This window comes from Talpa occidentalis, unplaced genomic scaffold (genome assembly GCF_014898055.3).
Source record: "Talpa occidentalis isolate TD23 unplaced genomic scaffold, MPIMG_talOcc4v2.1 talOcc4.12, whole genome shotgun sequence".
NCBI classification, from domain to species: domain Eukaryota; kingdom Metazoa; phylum Chordata; class Mammalia; order Eulipotyphla; family Talpidae; genus Talpa; species Talpa occidentalis.
The window spans coordinates 65814730-65841051 of record NW_023601212.1 but is presented as its reverse complement, the minus strand read 5'-3'; the positions used below and the strand labels follow the sequence as shown (position 1 = coordinate 65841051).

The following is a 26322-nucleotide window of genomic DNA, read 5'->3' as shown; positions in this document are numbered from 1 at the left end:
TTCTCATCAACTCTCTCCCTCTGTGGGGCAGCAGCTTCCTGCCTTGCCCGTGACCTGTCAAGTCCGCCCACCTGCAACCAGGCAGGCCTCTCTTAGCAAACCTGTCCCTTCTGGGGCAGCTCTTCCTGCCAGCTTGTGTCTCTGCAAGCATCTCTAGCTGTTTTATCCCTTCCCTAATAAACCTGCCCTCTAAATATAACTAAAGTCTCTGTCTCATGGAGAAACTCACCTGGGAAACTGGCCGTGTGTCACTGAAACGGTAGCTCTGGTGAAACCTTTCCCAGAGTGAACCCAAGGACCCTGCACTCCAAACCCACAGACTCCAAAAACTACAATTAGTACTCTCTTATAAAACCAAATGCAAGGCTTTGGTGAAGAGAGGGAGGGAAATCTTTTACTACTGTAACAGGGTGGTCCCCAGGAAAGGGGGAGTTTCCCTGCCCCACCCAAGGGAGGGTGGAGCTGAGCAGGAAGAGGAGAGATTGTAACAGGGTGGTCCCCAGGAAAGGGGGAGTTTCCCTGCCCCACCCAAGGGAGGGTGGAGCTGAGCAGGAAGAGGAGAAGCTGCAGAAGAGACTGAGGAAGGAAGGAAGCAGGATGGAGCCAGGAGACCTGGAGGAGGCGCATGGAGCCTAGAGACACGTGAAGAAACTGCGCTTGTCTTTTGGTCGTGGACTGGGTGACACAGATGTGGGTGAGACCCGTGGGGAGGTGACCATGGCAGCTTTTATCTTGATGTTGATTTTGCTCTTTTCCTTCCGGGCTTGTCCGGTTGTTTGTGACCCTTTGCTGTGGGTCCCCACTGGAAGATGCTTTAGACTTTTAGCAGGCTTTGGGGCCTTGTTCTGGGCCGATCCCATATGGATGGACTTTTACCCACGAGGGGATGGGTAACTTTGGGTGCTTCATTTAGAAACTAGACTCTTTGCCTTACCTGTATTGTTTCCTAGTTTAATTAAAGTTCCTTCCCATTAAAGTCACCTATGTTTTGTGTTGATGCGGCGGATGGCAGAACCCATTTAGAATAGGCAGGTTTGCGGGGCTTGGGCTACCCCTCTCCCTGTCCTATAACATTACCTGTATTGTTTCCTAGTTTTTATTAAAGTTCCTTCCCATTAAAGTCTCATATGTTTTGTGTTGATGCGGCGGATGGCAGAACCCATGTAGAATAGGCAGGTTTGCGGGGCTTGGGCTGCCCCTCTCCCTGTCCTATAACAGATTTGGCGTCCAACGTGATTTAGGACAGAGCCATCCGTGGTTAGTCAGCCCCATGGGGAAATTGGGCTTCCCTATGGCACTGGCTACCATAAGCGCAAATGTGATTTTTGGTTTCTCTGGTGTGTTTGTTTCATATGTCGATTTGCTGTTGAAAAACTGGTTTGGGCTTTGTGAAGATCTGTGTGTCTGTATGTAATTTGTTTGTAGTGACTTGCTAAGACATTTGATTTTGTGGAAATTGTTCTGTGCCAGTTTTACTCAAAAGATTAGGCAGTACATTGGACCATGTGGCCAGATCAAACATGGCGTCTGAGGCCACTTGGAACTTTTTTTTTCTTTCTTTTTGTAATCTCTGCTGTCTCATTAGCATTTCTAAAGGCAATAATGGTTCTTCAGTGGTATGTTGCTTTGTCTTTGACTACTTCCTGCCCTGTGTCTGACCGGTTTTGCAAGCCAACTGTGGAGAGGTGGTGTTTTAATTAGCAAATGTATGCCTGGGTGTTAAGGAAAGAGTAGCCTTAAGCAGTAACTGGTAATCGCTGGTATCCTTGATGGATTCTTGGAGATAACTTGAATTTTTACAAAGTCTGGATCAGAAAAATTAACAAGATTTGTCTGAGTCTTAAAGGATTTGCTGCTGTGAATTTTGTCTACACAATTTGTTTTGGGCATGTTTGCCATTTTGAATCCTGAATTTGTTCAATTGCTGGTGTAAGACAAGATTCTAAGTTTCTGCTTCCTACTGAGGAAGGTCTGTTGTGGAAAGCACTCTTTAGGGTGCATCATGTAACTATACCAGGTTTTCATACCTGTGTTGTTGTTGTCCCTCCCTAGTGTGGGGGAGGTGTAATCTGTGCTTAGATGTTTAATCTGCTCTTTCAGCTTCTGTCCCAGAGTGGCTAACAGAAGTAAGGAGATGATTCCTTTTAATTGAAAGTTAATTACTGATATTTTGATTTTGCTTTTTCGGGTTCTATTCCAGGAAACCCAAGGAGTGCCTGCTTGGTGGCTAACAAGAGATGACTCCTTTTGCTTGAAAGTTAACTTTTATTCTTTCAGTTGCTGTACAGAATACCCCAGGATTGACTTCTAACAAAAAGTCTTCAACACTGAAAACCCTAAGGTGATAAACAAGGTCATGTAACTCTTGATTAATAAAACTTTTCCTTCCTATTTCCAAAGTCTTAGGTTTGCAGGATGACAACTGGAAATTTTTCTGCCAGCAACACTCCACATTTTTTTTGGACTTTGACATTTTTTTTTCTGAGCCTATCGAGTAAAACTGCAGTTACATAACATTCCACGTGGCATAACTAAAAAAAAAAAAAACTGTCTTTGTCTACATGTTGTATGTCTGTATGTCCTTGTGTCTGTCTTGACCTCCAGTAATCGACAAATTGGTATACATGGTGCCCATAGACGTTGGGGGGAAAAAAAAAAAAAAGTCTCCGGTTATGAGAAAAACAAAAAGTTATGGTTTGATTGTCAACATTGTGCTACTGAACTAAGCCGGTGCCTTCATAGAGATTGAATATTGTTGTTTCTGTTACTTTTCTGATATTTATGGCAAAGCTTCCCAGAAATCTAAATTCAAGTACAAATTTGGTAGCCTGTCATTTGGCTGATGCAAGGAAATTTTGTGGAACCTCAGTAGAGCTCCTGAGACACTCCACAAAGTTTCTCCCTTTCCTCCTGGGAAAGCATTACATGAATTTGTTCTATTTGGCTTTTACCTAATGAGGTAAAACTGGAAGGGAAGCATTGTCACTTGGAAAATGGTAAAAAACTTTGGTATGTCCAATATGTTAACAGTAGTATCGGGTATGTATGTAAATTGTCAGTGGTGATTGTCACCTTGTAATATTGTATAATTCAATTGTTTCACATCTACAGAAATTGTTTCTGGAAATATAGGGAGAAAAGGTCTCAACAGATTCCTATTGATGGAACTGTTGAGAGTAAAACTTTCTTACAAAGGACTCAATAGACCTGGAAATACACCTGACATTTACTAAGGTTTCTTTGACATAATACTGGAACTTTTTTTTTATGCATTCTGTCCTGAATCCACGAAATTTTTGTTTTGTTTTGTTTTGTTTTGACTAACCAGGATCTGCAGAAAGGTTGTAATTTTTTTCCAGCAAAGCTAACTTGTCACATTTTCTCTCCCCTTGATACCAACACAGCATACAAATAGTGGTAGTAATTTTTGCTACTTATTTCAGAGTCTGTTTTTGCATAACTTCCATAGGGATTTTGTCTGTTTTAACGAAAATTGGACGTGACTTTGATTGTGTGGCTTTGTGTGGAGTTCTTCCAGAAAGTTGAAAAAGAGCTGAACCAAGAAGAGGAGAACCTGTTTGCCTTGTTTGTAGGGTTCCAGAGACCTCCAAAGAAGGTGAGGAAGCTTGCCTCCATTGGCAGGACTGGACAACCCGGCCAACGAAAATGCCCTGGTACCCTCGAGAAGAGGAAAGCCCAGGTGGAGTCTGATGAGACCAACTTTATACCTGAAACCTGCATCGACCAGATGCCAACGGTTCGCTCTGATCCTGTATGGAATATTTCAACAAAGCCAGCTAAAATTGCTGTTAGTTATTTCTACTCTGTGATTTTATGCAAAAATAGAAAAATGGTTTAAAAGTAGATTTAGTTTGCAAACTTTTGCTTTGCTGTTAAAAGTTTGGGATCAAGGTTGAGAAAATTTGTGTTTTACATCAGTTGAACCATTTTAAGATTTTTTTTTTCCCTGTGATTTTGATATATTTGCTATCTTGTTTTAGCCAATTCTCCAGATTTTTTTTTCTTTTGGCTTGGATAATGGACTATTTTTAAGTAATGAAACTGTCATACTGGACATTCATGGATAATGCTGCTGACTAATTGTTGCTTTTCTTACACACATTGTAACCCTGAAAAAAAGACTGTCTCCTAAGATTACACCCTGAGATCTGTGCCACCATAGATATGGTGGAATAAAAATTAAAAGGGGGGATTGTAACAGGGTGGTCCCCAGGAAAGGGGGAGTTTCCCTGCCCCACCCAAGGGAGGGTGGAGCTGAGCAGGAAGAGGAGAAGCTGCAGAAGAGACTGAGGAAGGAAGGAAGCAGGATGGAGCCAGGAGACCTGGAGGAGGCGCATGGAGCCTAGAGACACGTGAAGAAACTGCGCTTGTCTTTTGGTCGTGGACTGGGTGACACAGATGTGGGTGAGACCCGTGGGGAGGTGACCATGGCAGCTTTTATCTTGATGTTGATTTTGCTCTTTTCCTTCCGGGCTTGTCCGGTTGTTTGTGACCCTTTGCTGTGGGTCCCCACTGGAAGATGCTTTAGACTTTTAGCAGGCTTTGGGGCCTTGTTCTGGGCCGATCCCATATGGATGGACTTTTACCCACGAGGGGATGGGTAACTTTGGGTGCTTCATTTAGAAACTAGACTCTTTGCCTTACCTGTATTGTTTCCTAGTTTAATTAAAGTTCCTTCCCATTAAAGTCACCTATGTTTTGTGTTGATGCGGCGGATGGCAGAACCCATTTAGAATAGGCAGGTTTGCGGGGCTTGGGCTACCCCTCTCCCTGTCCTATAACATTACCTGTATTGTTTCCTAGTTTTTATTAAAGTTCCTTCCCATTAAAGTCTCATATGTTTTGTGTTGATGCGGCGGATGGCAGAACCCATGTAGAATAGGCAGGTTTGCGGGGCTTGGGCTGCCCCTCTCCCTGTCCTATAACACTACTATTTAAATATCTTTAATACTTATTAGTTTATTCAATTATTTTGCTAATACTGGCAATGATTTTTCCTAGAATTTTACATATTTTGCCTGAGTTTTCATAACTGTTCGCATATAGTTTACATTATTTTAAAAACTATGCTAGAATTGTAGTTGCATTTCCATTGTTCTGTATCTTATTTGGACCTTACTCTTATTAATAAATTCTATCTATCTTAATAGTGCTGTTACAGGGCAGGGAGAGGGATACCCCAGAACCCCCAATCCCGCCTGCTCTAAATAGGTTCTGCCATCTGCCACATCAACACAAAACATATGAGACTTTAATGGGAAGGAACTTTAATACAATTAGGAAACAATATAGGAAAGGCAAAGAATATAGTTTCTAAATCAAGCACCCAAAGTTAACCATCCCCTCGTGGGTAAAAGTCCACCCAAGCAGGAATAGCCCAGAGCAAGGCCCCAAAGCCTGCCACGGGTCTAAAGCATCTTCCAGTGGGGACCCACAGAAAAGGATCAGAAAGAAGCAGACAAGTCTGGAGGGAAAAGAGCAAAATCAACATCAAGACAAAAACCGTCATTATTACCTCCCCACGGGTCTCACCCACATCTGTGTCACCCATTCCATGACCAAAAGGCAAGGGCAGCTTCTTCACATGTCTCTCTGCTCCATGTGCCTCCTCCAGGTCTCCCCCTGGCTCTCCATCCTGCTTCCCTCCTTCCTCAGTCTCCTCTCCAGCTTCTTCTCTCCCTGCTCAGCTCCACTCTCCATTTGGGTGGGGCAGGGAACCTGGAACCTCCCCCTTTCCTGGGGACAACTGTTACAGTGCTATCAAAGCCAGCTTTTAGCTTTATTAATCTTTGTTTTTATATTATTATTCAATATTCCAATTTCATCCTAATCTTTTAGCTTATCAATTGCTTCGATACATTGTATTCAAGATTATAGATCATGAAAATAAATACATATTCTTTTTCTTTTCATTTATTTGATCGATCAGAGTAAAAAAATTAGGCCTGTCATTTTAATTCAATTTATAATGGAGGTTAGCTTTCTAGTTACAGTAGTCGATATATCAAATTGCCCTTGTAGCTCTTCTGTCTTGTTTTAACTATTTTGAGGTTATATTTTTATAATGCATAAATTTTTGTAATTATTTCATTGCCATGAAGTGTTTCTTTTATTTAGTGAAGTGTTTCTCTTTGCCTTGTGATATTTTGCTTTAATTATATTTTACATCATTAAAATTGCTATCCTGGCTTTCTTTTCATTCATACTTCCCTAGTATATAATTCTCTATCTCTTTGTTTTTGAGGTTTTCCTACCTTTTATGTTAGCTCTGTCTTCTGTAGACAAAATATTGCTGGATCTATTCTTTTCCCAATTTAAGATTCTCATTTTAGTTGCTGAATTCAACACACTTACACTGATTATATACTATTGGGATTTATTTCTGCCATTGATATGGTCTGACTATGTTACCCTTTCTGCACCCAAAACTCATATTGAAGAGCTAACTCCTAATGTGATGGTGTCTGAAGTGGGGCCTTTGGGAGATATCAGGTTTAGATGAGGTCCCAAGGATGTTAGCCCAATGATGAGATTGGGGTCTTAAGAAGCAGTGGCCACACCAGAGCTCACTCCGTAAGTAAGCACTGAGGAAGGACACTGTGAGGACACTGTGAGAAAGTGGCTGCTTGAACCTCAGGAAGTGAGCCTCACTGGACATGGAATTTGCTAGCACCTTGATCTTGGCCTTCCCATCCATGGAATTGTGAACAATAAACGTCTGTTGTTTAAGTTACCCAATCCATGTTATTTTATTTTAGCAGCCTGAGCTAACACAGAGATGTTATTCCATTCTTTTCATTTACTATATGTTGCTTTCTTTTTCTCCCTCCTTTTTTGCTTTCTAGTGAATAGATGATATTTATCTCTGCTGATTTGATTTATTTATACAAGCACTGGGTACAGTCAGAAGCGCGGGAGGGTGAGAGAATTCACCAGAGCCAGAGGAGAGAGCAGAGCAGGCAGAAGGACCGAAGTACACTGCTGAGGGGAGCAGCGGGCGGCAGGAGAGGTCTGCGCGCCATGTGGGGCCCTCCTCTGGTGGCCGGGGAGCAGCCGGGGATCGAACCGGCACTACAGAGGCCGCAGGCAGCTTCGCAACCCAGCGCTCAACCGCTGCGACACCGGGGAGGCCCTGAAATATCTTTTTTTTTTTAAGACCTGTATTTTTGTTTCTCCTTTCTGAAAATATTTAAAGTACCTCAATCGTTATGAAGCATATTCTCATTTACTTTGTCACCATCAACCCACTTCATTTTCTAATATTACTTAAAATTTGAATTATTATTATCCACTTCTTTTGAACAATTTATCATTTAAACAACAGTAAATTTTACTGAGTCAATTAACCATTCTTACTTCCTACACATTTCTAAACACATAGAACTTTCCTCAGTTTATTCTCTTCTTTTTGGAATACTTCCTCCAAGAGTATTTGCAAAGATAGTTTTTGCATAATAAACTTTTTGCAGTTCTGGGCACTCCATAATGTATCTTCTAATTTATCTTCAAATGATAGTTGAACTGAATAGAAAGGATAGGCTTGAAGTTCTTTTCCTTCAACAGTAAAAAAACATTAAACCATTGTCATTTTATATCTAGAATTCTTACTGAGATGGCTAATGTTGACATGATTCTCCTTTATAGCTAATCTCTTTTCTACCGGAAACTTTAAAGATGGTCTACCTTTATGATCTTAAATTTTACTGTAGTGTCTAAGAATGTGTTTTTCATTCTCAGTTCTGATGAATGCTATATGTCTTTTCATTCTTAAAATTCCTATCTTTCTGTACTTTTGGAAAATCCTCATTTTCCCCCAAACTTTCTCCTTTTTCTATTTTCACTCAAAAATAGTTACTACTGGAATTCCTCATTAAGAGATATAATCTCTTTTTATTTCTTCTTTCACATAATATTTGTTAAATGACATTAGGAAAATAAGAAGCCTCTCTAAAATGGAAATGGTACTAATGCCACAAGTGTTTTATCTTAGAAAGGTGCCTTTCACAGCAATCAGCTACCCAAACTGCAATGCCTGAGGCCAGCCACAAGAGGTCAGACAACCACAAAGAAAACATTTTTACCACTTTTCCTGTTAAGCATTCAAGGAAATGTGGTGGCTGTAAAACTTGGAACATTCCTGAGAACAATGTGCACCTGTCGTTTGAATGCTTAATCTCAGGTGTCACTAACAGGATTAGCCAGCTTTTCCTGAGTCTGCAATTTGAGATGTAATGAAGTACTCCTGCCACTTCTGCCTAGGGTTTAGTTTCTTGCAATCCATGGGGAAGATTCACACTTAAGATCCTTAAGAATGGATGCTTTCAAGAGACACTTGAGTTCTGTTCTGTCTTTTTTAGTAGAACAACTTTGGGTGAGTTGCTGCAACTCCTTCAGCCTCTGGTCAGCTCTATCTGATGCTTACTGCATAAGGTGAGTGGGGGGACCCTGAGACACCCTAGGGCAGGTTAACATTGAAAACAGTCCTTGGGATTTTTTTCTTCTCAAAAATAATAGGTTTGGGGAATGGGCTCTAAATTTCCATCCTACATGAACATTCAGAATTTAATGAAATTGTACTCATCCCTGGTGAGGTCCAACTGAGACATCTCTGGGCTAGGAATACTTCCTGGGACTTTTTATCAGAGTGGTGTGATGAAAACAGAAAAAGCCATGTAGTGGGGAAGATGTCTGGTCCTCAGGTCTAAAACCCTAGTCCTTTAGATCCAGCTCACTTGTAGGACTCAGGCAATCTGCTCTCTCTGCGTACCTGTCTATAAAATGGGGCAGGAATACCCTCCCAGCCCCAAGATAGGAGGATCAGTGACAAAATATATGTGGATCTCTGAAGGCAGTAAAACACCTGCTCTGAAAAAATGGTCTTCATGGGCCTCCCCTTGCAAGTTATTAAGAAAAACAAATAAGATTCTATATGTAAATTAATCAGCACAACTCCTGGGACATACAGACACTTTAGATGAAAGCACCAATGAATACCAAAGCTCCAAGCAGTAAAGAAAAGTGTAACAACTGGAACTCAGAGCACTCAGCTGGCAGGTGCCTGGTTCCCAAGGGAGACCCTCTCACTTGAGGCTGGACATAAATGCTGGCTCTGCCAGCCATGTGGCAAGTGGCACTTATCCAGGGAGCAGAACTAATTGAGGCTCTAGATGGAGATAAATGAGTTTCATGTTCGCCCATTAGCCATCTTCCACTCTGGAAATGGCCTCCGGAATCCTTCTCTGTAGGTAGGGACAGCCTGCAAGGAAAGCCCTGGGGAAGGAGCAGCAGGAGGTGGTCTATGGAGAGCTCCCTTTAGGCTATTCCACACAATTTAGTGAGAGAGAGAGAGAGAGAGAGAGAGAGAGAGAGAGAGCGCATGTGTGTGTGTGTGTGTGTGTGTGTGTGTGTGTGTATGTACATAGGGCAGGCCCTCAAATAACATCATTTCATCCAAAGTTCTGCTTTAACACTGATAAGAAAAAGCCAATCATGGGAGGAGCACCGATGATGGAGAAATAGAAGGATGCTGCAGAGAATAAAAGAAGGGATGAGGGCATCAGGAAGGGATCCTGAGCTGAAACTGAAGAATGAATTAACAGCCAGCAAAGTCTGGGAAAGAGAAAAGATAACAGAGGTGACCTCGGCAGGTGGACCACCTGGAACAAAGGCAGTGGAGGCAGATGCACCTGGCAAGGTGGGCAAGGCTGGGTTTTAGAAAATCTAGAGGAAATACCCATCTCATACCTCCCTCAAGCTCTTGTAGAAGACCCTCGCCTCAGGGGATTCCTGGTGGCCTAGAGGTTAAGTCTCAGCACTATCACCACGATGGCCTGAGTTCCATCTCTGGCCAGGGAGGTGACCCACATGATTCAACATACCTTTCCCTGTCTCACCCACTGCTCCCCTCAGCAGTGTATTTCAGTAGATCTGCCTGTTCTGTTTCCCACTCTGTCTCTGGTGAGTCCTCTCATACCCCACACCTTTGGCCTGCACCCCAGTTCTTCTACACAAAAAATACAATAAAAATTTCTTTAAAAAAAGAAATTTCCAGAAGCCCTCTTCTACCCCCCTGCCCAGCCTCATCACAACCTATGATCAATAGAAATGTAGGGGGTACTTACGCAGGGACAACACAGAACAGCCTCATCCTGCAGTTTTATTACCCACAGAATTACTTCCCAGAGAGCCCCACCACCTCTCCAGAACGTCAGCTCCTAAAAATGTCAGCAGGTGTGACAAGAATTCACCAGACATGCTGCAAAGACTTTCAGACAGTTCTTGACACAGAGGACCCTGGGTTTGAATTAAGCAAGGAAGCTTGACAGAAACACAATTGGCCAGATACACAGACTGCTGGGGGGCTCCGATCTGTGCTGGGATTTTCTGTGCAGCCATGGGGTCTATCCAGGATGGGGTTCTGATGTCACAGGAACTCACCTGAGGGCTGAACCTTTGGCTACTTCTCTATATCCAAAGACCAGGCTGATCCTTTACTGGCTCACAGTGGCTGAGTTAGTGCAAACATGCTATGGTGACCACAGACATGTTACAAGCAGCCACACATTAGTCAGTGAAGCAGGCTGAACACTGTGCTGGAACGTTGGACAGACTGACAGGCACTACCTCATCACCTGAGCCTGGAAGGAGTAAGGGAGCCAATGTGGAGGTGCTTAAGGTAGCTGAGCAGACGGCACTGGACATGCTGACCCAGTCAACAGTAAACAGTTGCAGTTAGGTGGTGGTTTGGGGTTTTTTTTTGGGGGGGTTGGGTTATTTCAAGAGAAAAAGCACTGGCGGGTTTCCCACCCTATAACTGAAATTCCTTGGGCACCCCCCAAGGAGAGAAGTAGCCTAGTGAGAGTTGTTCCGTACATATTTCCTAAAGTTTGCTTCCCTGTCTGTGTGGTCCATAACCAAGTGACTTTCCTGCGGGGCTCCTCGGAGTTGGACTATTTATCGTGGCAGCAGCTGGAAATAAGCCCGGCACAAAGAGAACCTTGTCTCAGAAGGGCTGGTCCCTGGATACGAAAAGCAGAGGAATTTTCTCATTAGTAGGGAGTCGGTGGTGGGGACTCTGGGCTTTCATGGCATGCCCAGTGCAAACGACAGCAGGAGGAGGGCACCCTGGAGGGTAAAGCACTCGAAGATGCTTTCACTGGGCAACTTAAAGTTTCCACAGTGGATTTCCTGGGGAGAGACGAAAGACATTAAAGGCCATTTGCAGGGGAGGTGGGAATCCACTGATGAGGGCTGTATTTTTTTTTCCTCTCTTTTTTTTTTTGTATATCCTTAATCACTTGCTCCCACTCATGAGGGAGCTACACTGGGGGCTCCAGATAGGACACACCAAACCCAGCAGGCACCCTGGTGAGGGAAACCTGGGGACCCACAGGACAATATCTCAAAGAGCAGCCATCGCTGAATTACTACCAGCAGCAGCTGCTGGGTTGGGAGTGGAGAGGACAGGGAGTCAGAGAACAGAGGGTTGTACAACTGTCCCAGTATTCAGTGACTTCAAAGGGATTCCTAAATGTGAAAGCAGAAGAAACTGCCCTAGAAGGAATCCTCTGAGTTTAGGGTAGCACCTAATCCAGCCATCCCGGATTAACTAATTGCAAATTCCAAATACTAACTGGGGTTTGCTACCAGCAGATGTGCAGTCTTGAGGAAAGAAGGGGTAGCCTGACTGCCTGTGATTGTTACCCTCCTCAAGGAACCACTCAGGCTGATAAGCTCAGAGCACCCGAGCACAGCCAAGTACTAATGAGGCCCCGCCCTGCTTAACTCCTGAGATCAGGCAAGCCCCGAGCACTCAGGCTAGGATGGCCGCAGATAGACACTCTCAGTTGAATTTCCTGGCTTTATTGTTTCTACTCTGTTTCATGACCTGTTAATACAGCCTGGTAAGATGGTCGTGGGAGGGCAGGCAGCGCGCATCTTGCCTATTTTCAGCCAGGCGAGAAAGAATGAGCTATCCCTTTACCACCACGGTGCCCCAGATACACTCAAATTATGGCAGGGGTTGGACATTGTATTTATACCCCAGTTTCTAGATCAAAGGCTCAGCTGTGGGCCCAGAAGCCCAGAATACGCCGCATACACATCTGGTTTTTTTTATACTTTCTCAAAGAATTTTTTTTAGTTTTTTGTATTTCATTTCAGTCAGAAATAACTCCTATGCATAATAGTGGGAGAGGCACATTTCATAGCTAGATGACTACAGAAGCCAATCCTAAATCAATGCAATAGGAGAGGTTACCAAAAGAATTCACTAGAGTCCACCCTTAGCGAGAGAAATTGCCTTTGTATTTTCTATGCCTTTTTCCCATCTGTGGACTATGTTTCCTTGGTTTTCTCATCATTCCTGTTTTCCCAGAATAATGCTGCAGTCTGCTACGGAGCACAGTGTCCTCAGAGCCTGTTCTATCTTGCCCCTCCTACGTGAAATACAAGAGAGGAATCAGATGCAAAGTAGTCTGGACACTTAGCCTGATGCCTGAGATACTTCTGACATGGAGCCACAGGTCCCTGTGTGCCAAACCATGGATCTCAACCTCAGGGACGGTCCTGGGATCATGCCATTCTCAGTCTCCTGGTCTGAAACAGACCTGCGGGCAGCAACTAGGCAGAGATTTCAGGCAGCTCTGCTCCAAGCCATTCTCTCAACAAGCTGGTGTCAAGGCTTGTGAAAGGCCATTGGGCACACTTGCTAGGGAAATACCAAGTAAACAGCTCTGCGCATACGCTGACATTTACTGATGACTGAGAATCCAAGGGTAGCCCTTGTCTGTCTCAGCAATGCCTGTGTCCACAGCTCCATTTCTCCCTTGATGGAAGAGGGCTATGGACCCCAGGTTGAGTCATTGCCTGAATTATATCAGGAAGACATAGCACTCATCAATATATAGGCACCAAATGTAGCAGTATCAAAATATGTACAGCAACCATTAACCTAAAAACAGATATTGACAACAGCACAGTAGCAGCAGAGGACTTACACCAGTGTACACATCAATCAACAATGCAACAACCTTAAATGAAAAATTAGAGCAGATGGGCTTACTAGACATTTATAGGGCACTCCACTCCCCAAAAAGCTCAGTACACATTCTTCCCAGGTGTGCATGGAACATTCTCGAGGGTTGGTCACATGTTGGGTCACAATTGAAATCATGTAGTTTTCTCTGATCCTAGCAGTATCAAAGTATAAATCAACCACAAAAACAAGGCAGGAAAGAACCTCAAATATGTGGAGACTGAATAACTTGCTACTGAATTGGGTTAAAGGAGAAATCAAAGGAGAAAATTTGAAAACCTGGAGGCCAATGGATAAAGTGGTATATACACAGTGGAATATTACTCAGCTGTCAAAAAAGATGAAATGTTGCCATTTGCAATAACATGATTGGAACAGGAGATTATGCTAAGCAAATTAAATCAGTGGGAAAAAGAAAAACACCAGATTTCACTCAAATGTGGAATATGAAAATCAAAGGGGCAGACAAAAACAGAAAAAAACAAACCCTTTAAACCTGACTACAGAACTAAGGCTTCTCAGCAAATGGAGGAGGGGCCCAATGGACTATGGCAGAGCATTATTGGAGCCTTGGTGGTGGGCACAATGTAATACACATTTGTAGAGGTGTAAATCTGTACCCCAAAACATACAGTGCTGTAAAATATTATCTCCATAAACATAATTGAAAATGAGAATTTCCAATGGTTAAAAAATTCATTGCTTAACTAGTAAGTGGTCAGTCACCTGCCATGTCCTCTTGCTCCCTCCTGAGGAGAGACTTACCTGCTGACATCACATTGATGATGTTCCTCAAACAGCCGAAGTCAGACTGGAAGAGGGGCTCACACAGCAGCCAGCCAGAACACAGAGGGTCTGATGACAAACCCAAATCCTGAAGGGCCATCACCTCCCAAGCATCTCAGGTTGCGGATCTATTGGCAGTGTCATCATGTTCACATTTTGCTCTCCCCATTTCTCACTCTGCCAGGCTCACAAAGTGAGATACCAGGGCTCCTTGCCTGGCAAGTCAGTCTCGAGAAAAACAACTACCCCCCATTGGTGAGGAGAAAACACACTGACCAGCAAAACCAAACCAATTATTTTATTGCGTGGTTTTCTTCTACCAGAATATTACTAAAAATATAAATATAAAAATCTCTAGAAAATACTCAGATCTGTATCTTCTTCCTCCCCTGAACTGGGGCTAATAGCTTTGTTCTTTACGAGTTGGTGGATTATACATATCTGTCTTTGTATCACCCACAACTGTAACACAGACACACTCCTCCAGCCAGGTTCTGGAAGCTCACCTGTGATCTACCAGGATAAAGTGTTTGCTTGATGTAGAGACACAGTGGGGTTGGGGCGTAGCTGGGATGGGGGTGATTGAGGCCCCAACTTAGACAAGTCCTTACAAGGACTGGGTCACCCCAAAGCTGAGCTTCCATAGAATCTGGGCCACTACACAGGCCGTGTGTGTGTGTGTGTGTGTGTGTGTGTGTGTTGGGAGTTGGGGGTTGGGGTGTGCTGCAATCACAGGAAGGTCAGGCTGCTAAGGTGAACAGAAAGATGTGTCCTGTATCAACAGAGAGGAGGTCTAAGCTGAGGTCCTCAGCAGGATTAGAAGTCCTTGTCCTTGTTTGGATGGCACTTTGGCCCTAGCACCAGGCAACATCTGCAGCATCTGGGTCCATATTTCAGCCTCAAAGAGCCCACCGAGGTAGCAGCCCACCCCTGCTGCAGGGTGGTGAGGTGGAGATCACAGAGCGATAGCCAGGACGGGAGTGGGGGCCTGTGGCCTCTCATTCACTATCAGACATGGTCTGAGGAAGTCTGGGGGTCATGCTGATGACCACCCTGTGGAGACGTGGTAGGGTCCCTTTGCTGCTCCTAGGTCTGGAGCCAGGACTTAAACGGGGGCTGGGTGTGGAGTGGAGAGCAGGGTGCTTAAAACAGCCCAAGCCTGCAACACCCGTTTCTCTGGTTATAGCGCCACCAGGTGCACTGCTCCCAAAATTCCCCATCAGAGAAGCAAACCGAGCTTCTGGCAAGGAAGCTCCCATGAAACCAGGCCCCTCCCAGCATGGGCCTTCATAGGGAAGGTAGGCAAGGTTCACCGTGGGCCTTGCTTTAAGGATGACGAAGACAGGAGAGAAGAAATGTGGAGGGCATGGCTGCAGAAGCAAGAAAGTACACCCTGGTATTCCCCACCACCAGGTCTATAGCTGTTAGTAGAGGTGGTAGGATCGGGATCCCCTGAGGATCCAGGCTTATAGCAGAGGTGGGAGGGGATCTTGGCAGGAGAGGTGGTAGGGGAGGAGACCAGGGTGATGAGGTGAGGTGGAAGTGAGTTCTGGGTGCCCCAGAGCTCATGGGTGAGCAGCTGAACAGTGGACAGAAAAGGGGAGGCAGCAGGAATCAGAAGGGCCTGCCCAGGCTGGATGGGCCTCTGCCAGCCTTCTCCCAGGGACCTGGCCACCCTGTTCAAGACAGAGACTGTTCCCTTCTTGCTTCAAAGGCCCCCAGGTTGGCTTCCCCACCTGACAGGATCTCTTGGCCACAGGAAGACAACACTGCAGGGCCTCTGCTGGCAGACAGGAACACAAAAGTGGGTTAAACCTGGAGGCAAGGCCAGGTAGAGCCAGCCCTTCCAGAGACCCCAAAGCCAGAGCGGGAACAGTGGCATGAGGGTGAGGGACAGGCAACTCAGAGGTACCTTCGGGGAACTCAAATCCCTGTCTTCACTCCAGCTCCCACACTCACCCTGCTTGGATCCTAGAGCTGCATCCTTCAGGGTGTGGGGTGACCCCTGGACAGCTGCTCTGATCCCCAGTGACAGCCCCTTCCCTGTTCTGAATTCACTGCCTTCTCTACTCTGTCTGCTCTGCACTCCCTTGGGACCCGCACCAATGCCAAAACCACCCCACTTTCAAAGCTCTCCCCCAAAGTGATCAGAACGTGCTCTGCTGCGTCTGCTGGGTCCTGGAGACCCAGCACAGGAGCCTTGGCATCCTCTTCCCCAGCACCCGGCAGCTCCTCACAGCTGCCCAGTGGCTGGTTTTGTGCCCACTCCAAGGCACCATGTTTCTCCATCTGATAAGATGGGAAACACCCCAAGAATCCTGGACAAGCAGGCAGCCTCAACATCTTGGGCCTGCAAGCATCTTTTCTGGTCATTCCCATGGGGGCAAGAGCACAGTGACAGCCAGGACCTGTGCTGCCTTGAATCGGGAGGAGCATGGCTGGGCTGCGCTCAGGTGTGCAGCTTTCTGGGTCTGCGCCCATCATCAAGCCGAACCCTTCATGCCTCATTCAGCCTGAGACCCCCAAGGCAGGGGGCTGGGTCTTGAGGGAGATGGCAGGAATCAAGCATGGACTCCAGAGCAGGGGCAGGCATGTGAGGACATGGGTGAAGGGGATCCTCACAGAACCTATCACGCCTGGCCGGTGACCTGGAAATTCAGTAGAAGCCAAGATGACCAGGGAGCAGAGGGGCTCCAGCACCTGGAGGAGCCAATGGACTCGAGAACCAGGGACAGAACCCAGTGTCTGCCACTCTGCAGACACGCCTTAGCTAGGATATCGCTCCTTAGGCCATGGATGTCTGGCCTTGCACAGGAGAACTGGTGCTCCTCTGGTGCCTCGTGCAAGGAGGACATAGCTAGGGCGAGGCTGCGGCACACGGCAGAAGAGAAACTGAGGGAAGGGGTGCGCTGGGCAAGATGAGGCTCTACTCAAAGGATAGCAGGTCTGGGTGAGGACCCTCATTGTCAAGGCTGGAGGTCCGTGCCTGAGAAGGGGGGATGCTGTCCTCTAGCGACTCAGTCAGGCTGATGGGGCTGAGTTTGAGGCCATTTCTCTCCATGAGGCCAGGAGAGGAGGCCCTTCTGCACTCTGTCATCTTGACCTTGGGTTCATCCTGGCTGTCCTTGTGGATAAGGTCAGGAACTGACAGGGCAACATCTCCATTGGGCACAGCCTCGCCCCTATCCACCTCTTCTGGGGTGGCCTCTGGCAGTGATGCATCATCTAGGATGGACTTGGCAGGAGGGGAGTCCTGGGGCTGCCCAGGTGACAGCTCTGTCCCATACTCCAGACTGCTCAGGACAGGCTGCGAGGAAATCAGCATATCCTGTGTGGTCTTCAGGGCCCGCGGAGTCCGCTTCCTGGTGATGGGAGGTGGAGGATCCAGCCGAGGGAACACCTCTTGCAGTGCCAACCTGTTGGGTGGACACACAAGATTTCCAGAAAGAGCTACACAGCACTCTCTGCCTCACTCTCCCCTGCCCAGGGAGTGCACTACCCTCAGGGGTCTCATTTATGTGATCTGAGCAGCTTGAGCACAACCATCAGCTTTGCCCTGTCACCAAGCAGCACAAGCAACAACACTGGGACCAACACTGAGCAATGTGACACGTGAACCCAGGGGCAGTGTTCAAATAGGCCTGGAGAGGGCCCACTGGTACAAGAGGGAAGAGAGGGAGGACCACCCTCCTCCCCTGACCCAGCGGCTTCTGGCTACCTGTTTTCTCAGCAAGAGTCAAGGCAGCAGGTGCCAAGTGGGGCTGGGGGTCAGAATCCACCTGGGGGGCAGCACCTGGCACCAGCTGTGCCAACTCCTGATCTTGCGACCTGAAGCCACTCCGATACCCCTGAACCTGAGTTATCGGCAAGTGGAAATAATGTAACCTGCCCCGCCATGCTGTTCTAGGATAGGGGAGCCGCTGGGCATGACACACCCACCAGGAGGCAATGGGCACCATGAACATCACCCAACCCTTCAGCTATTCTTCACTTGACATCGTGTTCCCCAGGGGTATGCCCCTCTGGGGACACCATGACCAGTCCATGGGCCTTTCAAGTGGGTGGTGGGTGGGGAGGGCACTTACCTTTCGTCCTCCAGGTCAGCCCCACTGGCCAGCTGGGCCCTGGCAGTCCTGTTGATCTCCATCACACTCACGCCTCCCAGGCTCCAGGGTTCCTTTCTGCGTAGTAAGTCGTTTACTTTGGCCCCCATGGCTTTGCTCAGGTTCCTGAGGTGCTGGCCACTGCCGACCCAGAGCCCCGTTCCACCAGGCCCCATGGGTCCCAGGGTGGTGGAGCTGGGGGCTGTAGGCCTGGACAGGTGGGGAACAGAGCGGCTGGACTGGAGCTTGGGAGTGAGAGCTGTGTTCAAATTCTCGAACATACTATGGTCAACTGTGAACACAGAGGGAGAGAGAAAGGGTGAGTAGAGAGGAGTGGGGCTGTGCCCATGTTACTCTGCCTGCATTGGCTTCCAGGAATATTCAACAAAACACTTCAACCCTCCAATCCAGTTCTCTTGAAGGAGGAGAGACCAAGAGTTCTAGTTCTGCCAGCTCAAGTTAATGGGTGAAAACTCTAGCCAAAAAAAGGTAACACATCCCTTTAAACTGGCCTCCTTAACTCATGGTCTGACCCCTTATCTTGGAGATTCACCAGACATTTTGCAATAAAGGAAGGGAAAATGAGGATGAAGCAATGAAATATATGGCCGTGCACTGCTGGGCGCACACGTGGTGCTCTGACTGGGGCACTAGGGCAGATGTTGGTGGAGGGATGGCAAATATGAGGCCAGGAGCTAGAAGCTAGAAGCCACTCCCCCCAACCCCTGAAACACCATGTGCAATGCATTTTCCTCATGAAGAATGGACCATGCTGGGAGATTAGGCCAGCTGCATGCAGATGCTAAATGGGGGTTCAGAGCCAGCTCGCAACCAAAGGGACAAGGACTCAGTGCCAATGGGGCAGTCAGAGAGCAACACCCAGCTCCCTGAATCCTTGTGGTCACCCAGTGAAGTGGGCATGGGAGGATTTCTATTTGAAGATGAGGAAGAAGGGTCAGACAAATGAACTGCCAACCCAAGCTACAGTACTAATTGCTGTGCAGGCAAGAATTTGAGCTCAGGTTTTCTCACCCAAAGTCCAGGGTCCTTTTCTCTACTGTGCCCTGCCTTGGATCATGGAACAGCTGCCCAAGTAGGCCTAGATGGTCCTTCTCCCTGGGATCTTTCTCTAGCTCAAATGATTAACTTAAAAGGCTAGGCAGAGACCCATTGAGTTGTGAATATTTACAGGGCAGAGATGATGTTTAACTCATCTTTGTATCTGCAACAGCAAGACAGGGTGTGGTACACAGTAGATACTCAAGAAGTATCTTGACTTGCCAAAGCCATTTTGTAGAGGTAGAATTGTGGAGGACAAGTCTTAGCTCCAAAGTTTGTTGTTGGCACGGCTGGAGCTCTAAGCCTTGCTGTCCACATATACTTTCTCTCTCGGGCCTCCTCTGCTCACCTGGAAATCCAGTTTAGTCCTCCAGATACCCAGACCCACTTTGGCCTTGAAAATGGGCCTGAGGTTCTTTCCTTACCAACTACTCCAGATATTTTGTTAATCTGGGAGCAGGGGAGGTTACATCTGACCACTGGGCCTCTCTCTCTGTCAACACCTCTACTAAATGCTTATTCTCACTGACTTTTCCTAAGAGTAACAAACTGGGATACGCTGCCTGTAGTGCTGAGTCCTGGGTCAGGGGGAGGCCTTCTCTGGTTTCCCTTCTGAGCCACCTACCTAAATAAGCCATATTCTAAGGGTCTTTGGTCAGGCAGTAGGAGAGGGGACAGGTGGAGGATCTCCCTCTGTGGATAATTCCACAGTCACCTCTGGAACTGCCCCTAACCCATACTCAGGGAAAACCCCACTGCAGGGGACACACCAGGGAAGTCGCTTAGAGCACCCCAGGTCCAGACCACACAGCTGACTGGCTCAGGCTGGCTGGGTCCCAGATGCACACCCACCCATGGCAGGCATTGCCAGCCCACCCACAGCAGGGTTAGCAACTCCTGGCTCTGTTCCTGTGGAATCCACCCATGCTGGCCATTTTTCCGTAATTTGCCTATTGTGTCCCACATCTTTTAAATTTTTCTTTACCCATGAAATCTGCAAATTAACAGAGAAGTCCTTGGAAATTAAAGCATTTAACTATTCTCCCCCAAATCAGGAAGTTGGGGACCACCCTGGAACCAAAAAAAATGTTGAGAGACACTGGAGAAGGCAAATTCCCCCTAGCTTCCTGGCTCGTGATTTCTATGGTGATATCCCTCTAGTTTTAAATGAAATTTCAGAGCATACATATTCATTTCTAAAATTGTAAGTACAAAATCACCTATCAAAGTAACTCATAAACTGTGTCTTTTTTACTGTTATTTAGAAGACACATTCTAATAAACCTAAATAACTTGGATTATGCACTATTTTGGAATTCTTGTATTTCTTGTTCTCTGTCTTCAAAATGTATACACTGATTTTAAGTAATTTACAGAGAGCCCATCATACTCTCTCTCCCTAAAATTCTCTAGGTCTTACTGGTTAACACCTCTCATTCTCTATAATAACATGTTAAGCTCCTCTGGATAATGCAGCCTCTGAAGTGCTTTTTATCTTCCCCCACGCTAGCATAAGACCTTACATTGGACATGCTAGTTGAACTGAATCGACATTTTATATAAATATTTAAAAAGTGCACAGTGAGCTGACATCATAGGGAAACCATCCCCAAAGCTTTTTCCATTTGCAAAGTCCACCCAACCCCCACCCCCATCCCTGCCTGGAGTGGCCTCTGCAGGGGCTTTTAGGGTCAAGCCTAGAGCAATTGTCCTTGTCTCCAAAGTGGGGCTCTGGCTGGGCTGTCCATCACCTGCAGGCCCAGGCATGTACAATGAGCCCCTTGCATGTAGAAGGCACTAGTGACTCCAAGCTCGTTCCTCCCTTGCTCAGGACTGGAGGGTTGGTGGTGCAATAAAGAATGGTGATGGTAAAGAGAGAGGTGACTGGATCCCAGCTGGGTCCCCTCCCCCAGCACCCCAACATGCACATCCAAGCAAAGAGGAGCACTTGGGGAGCAAGTCATCCATACGAAAGATGGTGTCTTACCTGTCCGAGAAAGAGGCTCGGAAAGCAGGTGGGAAATAAACAAGAGAGAGACACATTTTACGTAGTGACTGACCACCCGGGGACTGCCGCCTCCTGCCAGGCCACCAGCACCAAAATGCCAAGAGGCTCCAGCATGTACTGCAGAGGCTGGAGTGTCACCAACCGGGGTGACCAGGTTCCAGTGAACTTTTCAATCATCAAAACAAAATCGGAGAACTCTGCAAATGGGCACTGCTGCAGCTTCCCATGTCTCCCTGATGTTTTGAGCCCCTTTACAGTTAGTACATCCGAAGTTCCAGGAAGGATGGAATTGTAAGTCCTCCGCATCTTCCGTGCATCACTCACTACTATGCAGTCTCCTTTTCAGGGGCCAATCACTAGACTGGGACCAGGCAGATGCTCAGCCACCCAACTGTCCAAATTAACACAAATCCAGGAGCAGAGGGGTTTGCCCAACCCACAGGGGGAGCTAGTGGCAAGTGGGGACTGGAACTCACACAGGCTGACCCACCATCGTTCTCTGCACCAATGCCAGATGGAATTGCCAACACCCTCAACATTGCCAACGTACATATATGGCATTAATTTCTATTTCGCCGCATTCTGATGTTCCAGAACAGACTACAAGGAAGGCACCCAAGGAAGCTGTGTTCTCCATACTGTCCTGCAAACATTAAACACTGTGAGTCAATCCAAACAGGAAGCCAATCCTGACTCACATGAGCAGAAGCTCACACACACGTGCTGGCTTCACACACCTTGAGAGGTGCTGTCACATATGGCTGGGCTGAGCGTCCTGCAGCAGACCCACACTCACGTTTAACTCTAATGCACTGGATGCATCAAGTTGAAGCTCGCATGATTACCTAGAATGGGGTACCTTGGCTTAATTTTAAAATTAGCACGAGCAAATAAATCCCCCCCTCCATGCCTCGCCAATGAGCTAGGGTGTTATACAACAATTGTGATGCAAAGAGAAGGGGCAACCTTGCCACTCTGGCGTCCACTGTCTCACCAGCAAAGCAGGCCTGTAATGAGCAATACGGTACTAAGTAAGCCACCCACTGGGCTTTAGTCATTTGCTAAAAATAAAAAGGAGCAGTCATTTAAAACAATATCTGGTTCCTATTCTTAGGAAGTACGCATTGAAGTATTTAGGCAAAAGGGACACTGTGTTTGTAACTTACCTTTGAGTAGTTACAAAAAATATCTGTACACCCAGAAAGAGAGAGACAGAGAAAGGGAATTGGTACAACAAACGGGGTAAAATGCTAACGGGAAAATGTGGATATAGGATCTATGGATGTTCTTTGTATGGATGGTCATATTTTTACTTTCTATAAGTTTGAAATTATTTCAAAAAAAATATATATATACCCAAACCAAAAAAAGCAAAATGGCAAAAATATCAGATGGCAAAAGTCAGGCAGATGAAGCAGAAGAAAAGCAAGAAGGTCATTCAAGGACAGGAGTTCCCAGAGCTGGGGTGGAGGGTGAAGGGCAGGTGAGAAGGGTGGAGGGGGAGAACATGGCACAGAAGTGATGCTAAAAGGCAAAGGGGTCACATTTCTCCCTTCTCTCTGGGTGTCCTCATCAAGGTGGGACACCGAGGAAGGACAAGTTAACACATCTTTGAAGAGTTCAACCTTGCTAGCAGGAGACGCATCCCAGAGGTAGCCCCTATCAGGAGAATGGAATCATGTGACCTTGTGACATCAACTGGGCTCAGAATGTTTGTCACCTGGACGACCCAGCCGGCGCTCCAGGGAGCAGGTGTGTGCCTGCCATACCCTACGCTAGTCAGACATGGAGAACTTCTCACTCCTCAGCATTTCTGGGCCTCGAATGTCTTCCTCTACCCTGAGCACTTTCCCTGACATTATGTCCTCACGTGCCACCAGCTTGCCAGGTAAACTCTGGTGCCACTAGGGCCACAAAAATGTGGTGTTTTGAAGCTTTTAATTGAGTACTCTACCAGACCATGTTACAGGACCACGATTTAGTGAGAAAGTCAAATTACACATGGGGAGAAAATAATTTTTCAAAATACTTCATTGACGGTAAGTAGTCCCTGCTGTTTCTTCATTTCTGGCAAGGGCAGGATGGGGAAGCCTTTGTTAAGTCTTTTTCCTCTTGAATCTCAAGATGACCACCTGCTAACAGGTGCTAGTTTTAGCTGTTTTGACAAGCTGACAAGCTGGAGATGTCGACATGTCAATCCATCAGTGGGCATCAAAGAGGCAGGTGACTGGCAAGCATGGACTCAAGATGGGTGCTCTGGGCACTTGCTATGCAGGGTAGTCCTGGACCCACAACATCAGGTCAACCTGGGAGCTTGTTGAAATGCAGGCTCTCCAGCTGATGCCAGACTCACTAAATCAGAATCTGCATTTTGAACCAAGTTCATCAGCGATTCCTACAAGAAGTTTGAGCAGGAATGCTCTGTGGAGTGGCACCCCTAAACACACACTTGCCTACCCTAGGACATGTGTACATCCAGACCCCAAATGAAGCTCAGCTGCTGCTCTGGCCTTTGAGGCAGGTTAGCTTTCTATCATCCAAGTGTTGGCAGCCGCCCAAGGTGTGGCAGGAGACTAGGGCCACCGAACTCCTTTTGTCTATGGTGGGAGGCATATCAATTGTATAGAACAGTTTTCCGCCCTCAAAAGGACCCCCTAACAGAGCTATGGAGCCCCCACAAATTCTTTCCCTGACTCTGGGGTTCAGAGGCACCCAGGCGCTGTGATGTAGAATGATGCTGTGGGGATGAGGAGCCACTTGCCAGAGGTCAAACAGGGGTGGGCCAGGCGGCAAGTTGTCACGTGGTGCACATCTTGGATAGTCCTAAAGAGTGCTATATTTAGAATCCCTGGATGTCATCGAGAACATCTCTGCCTAGCTGGGTGCAAGTGAGGCCAAAGCTTTTGCAATGGCTTCACAAGCCTTCATGCATCCAGGTTGAGTCTCTAGGGAGGCCTTGGGGGGTCCCCAGAAGAGGACCTTGTTCCACTCACCAGAGTGCTTCTTCTGTAACCCAGACATTACAAAGACTGCGTTATCCACTGAGGCATCCAACCCAGCTCAGACCCTGCCGCCCCAGTACCAAAGCAGCATCCTCCGGCACGGGGTGCATAACACAGTGCTCTCACCAGGTGAGGTCGTCTTCCACTCTGGAGGGCAGAGGTGCAAAGCTGTGGAGACCAGGGCTGCTCACCCAGGAGCCAGGGCATCAGCATGCTGCCCTTCCCCTGTAGAATTCTACATGGCCCTTGCTTTGGCAACAACCCCTAGGCCCAGGGAGAGAGCTGGCCACTGCTCTCATCTCTCCAGTGTGTGTGGAGGGGCACTTTCTGCCTGAGTGGGATGTTGAGGGACGATGGACAGCGAGGCTGGAAAAATGCTCACACTGGTGGTGAGTGAGGGCCTGTGGGAGGCTGCAGTGAGAGGCCTGCTGAGTCACTGGTCTGTCTACCCTCAGAGGAGGCAGAAGGGACACCAGGGACAGATGTCCAAGCTTAGTGACAGAAAGAAGTTCTGTCCAGTGATGGAACTCCACAGGTCTTTGCCATCCTGCCTCCCCTTTCCACCCTCTGTCTGCTCTCAGAGTGGCAGGTCATGCCTACCCACCTTCCGACCTGTCTGCGTCTTGCCACAGCCTTGCCCAGCCTAGGCTCAGACCCAGCCCTTTCCTTTGCAGACTACATCTTAGGGTACCCCCAAAGTGGGGAGCGACTGAGGCGGAACTGCACCATCTACCGGCCCTGGTTCTCTCCTTACAGCTACTTCGTGTGCACAGACAAGGAGAGCCATCTGGAGACCTACAGATTCCCAGAGGTGCAGCAGGACGAGGGCAGGGGGGACAGCTGCTTCCCTGAGGATGTGGCTGAGAGCCTATGCTCATCCTCTTCCTCCCCAGAGAACATGTGCCCCCGAGAAGCCACCAAGAAATTCCAGCACAGCCCAGACTCAGTGGACTACATCACGTCACAGGACATCCTAGAGGCCTGCAGGTGGCACCCGGCACAACAGAGCGGCTTCAAGTGCGTGGCCTGCTGCCGCATGTACCCCACCCTGCACTCCCTCAAGAGCCACATCAGGGGGGGCTTCAAGGAGGGCTTCAGCTGCAAGGTGTACTACCGCAAGCTCAAGTCCCTCTGGGGCAAGGAGCAGAAGGCCAGGCCTGGGGACAGGTTCTCCTCAGGCAGTGGCCAAGCCTTCAAGTAGCCCCCAAAGGGCAGATGTTACCTTGTTAGTGAACACCTCAGAGAAACAGGGTGGAGCCTATTTATGTCTCTAGAGAGAGGTCAATAAATCCAAGTTAGTCTCTACCTCCGTCAAGTCCAAGGTCACCTGGTTCCTCCTGCTGTTCTCCGCTCCCCCCCCCAACCCGGACCCCAGCCTGTCTCCCAGTCCTCTAACCATATTGGGAGACACCAGGTTCACCTCCCTGCCCCTTTACCACTCTCCATGGGCAGTCCCAGACCTGCAGGGCAGCACCCCCAGGAATCTGCTAGAAGGACAAGTCTCAGACCCCACTCAGACTTGAGTCAGACTCAGGCGACGCTGGTACAGCCTTAAGAGGAGAGGCACCACTTTAAGAAGCTGAGCTTGTCGGCCCCTCTGTAACCAGTCCCTTCCCCACTTCCCTGCCCCACTGTGAGGGAGATAACACTGGTGGGAAAAGGGTGGATGTCCTTTCCTTCTGGCACAGGGAAGCTTCCACTAGCAGAATCTACAGTTTGGCTGCTTCTTAGCTATTTGGTGTGCTGAGAGATAGGAGAGGCCTGTAAATAAAACAGCAAAGTGGCAAACAGGGATAGGCCTGTCCTCCCTACCCCTCACAGACTCCAGAGCACTTCAAAGGGGCAGCTCTTGTAATAGAGCAGAATCAGTGTGATCCCAGGGGCCTCTCTACACGTGTCATGTGAGTCACATCAAATCAGGCAGGCAGTCACCAAGTACATACTGCATACTTACTCAGCTCTGAGCAAATGTCCCATGCCATCTCTGACATGGGCAGAAAGCATCTTGGTTGTCCATGATGTGACTTAAACAAACAAACAAAAACCACTGATTCTTGATATATTTGGGCTTAATTTACCTCTCATTCCATCTCCCTAAGGACTCAGGGGCCCTGGCACCGCAGAGGGGAATTTCCTTCCACAGACCCTCTGGTGGCCCTGTCTCTGCTACTTTCTGGCCAGTAGATGGGGTGGAGGGTCCCCCCAGCCCTTCCAGTGCTTACACTGTAAGACATCTGGAAACCCCACCATATGGGCTCACAAAGGCTGCCTGTTCTTTTTTTTTTTGTTGTATGAAAACATCATTTT

The 26322-nt window shown here is 47.4% G+C and overlaps 2 protein-coding genes across 18 annotated transcripts in view; one reads left to right on the top strand and one right to left on the bottom strand.

Annotated features, from left to right (window-relative positions):
- Positions 1–14134: 14134 nt before the first annotated feature.
- The window catches only part of LOC119241340 (uncharacterized protein C1orf226 homolog), a 270987-nt gene continuing 258799 nt past the window's right edge, over positions 14135–26322 (bottom strand). For 10 of the 13 annotated variants that reach the window (XM_054693513.1, XM_054693511.1, XM_054693512.1 and 7 more), the window contains 2 exons: positions 17929–18238; positions 14135–17259 (listed from right to left, as the gene is read on the bottom strand). In XM_054693513.1, coding sequence (XP_054549488.1) covers positions 16770–17259; positions 17929–18238 — 800 coding nt within the window. In that variant the 3' untranslated portion in view covers positions 14135–16769. The other 3 variants (XM_054693518.1, XM_054693519.1, XM_054693517.1) reach the window with 3 other exon arrangements.
- SPATA46 (spermatogenesis associated 46) lies at positions 22739–25893 on the top strand. Of its 5 annotated transcripts, none has more exons than XM_054693521.1 (3): positions 22739–22901; positions 24031–24144; positions 24909–25891. In XM_054693521.1, the coding sequence occupies exons 1-3, from the start codon at positions 22799–22801 to the stop codon at positions 25214–25216; spliced, it is 525 nt and encodes a 174-aa protein (XP_054549496.1). In that variant the 5' UTR covers positions 22739–22798; the 3' UTR covers positions 25217–25891. The 5 variants fall into 5 exon arrangements, with proteins under 5 accessions (XP_054549496.1, XP_037362480.1, XP_037362483.1 ...); XM_037506583.2 differs by having other exon boundaries at positions 24690–25887; XM_037506585.2 differs by having other exon boundaries at positions 22859–23052; positions 24690–25889.

Excerpts from the sequence above, each read along its gene's own strand:
- SPATA46 (XM_037506583.2), top strand. The coding sequence starts at position 22,799 with ATGGAGAACTTCTCACTCCTCAGCATTTCTGGGCCTCGAATGTCTTCC. Across the intron at positions 22,902-24,030 it reads ACGTGCCACCAGCTTGCCAG|ACATTACAAAGACTGCGTTA; the intron begins GTAAACTCTGGT and ends TCTGTAACCCAG. Across the intron at positions 24,145-24,689 it reads TAACACAGTGCTCTCACCAG|ACTACATCTTAGGGTACCCC; the intron begins GTGAGGTCGTCT and ends TTTCCTTTGCAG.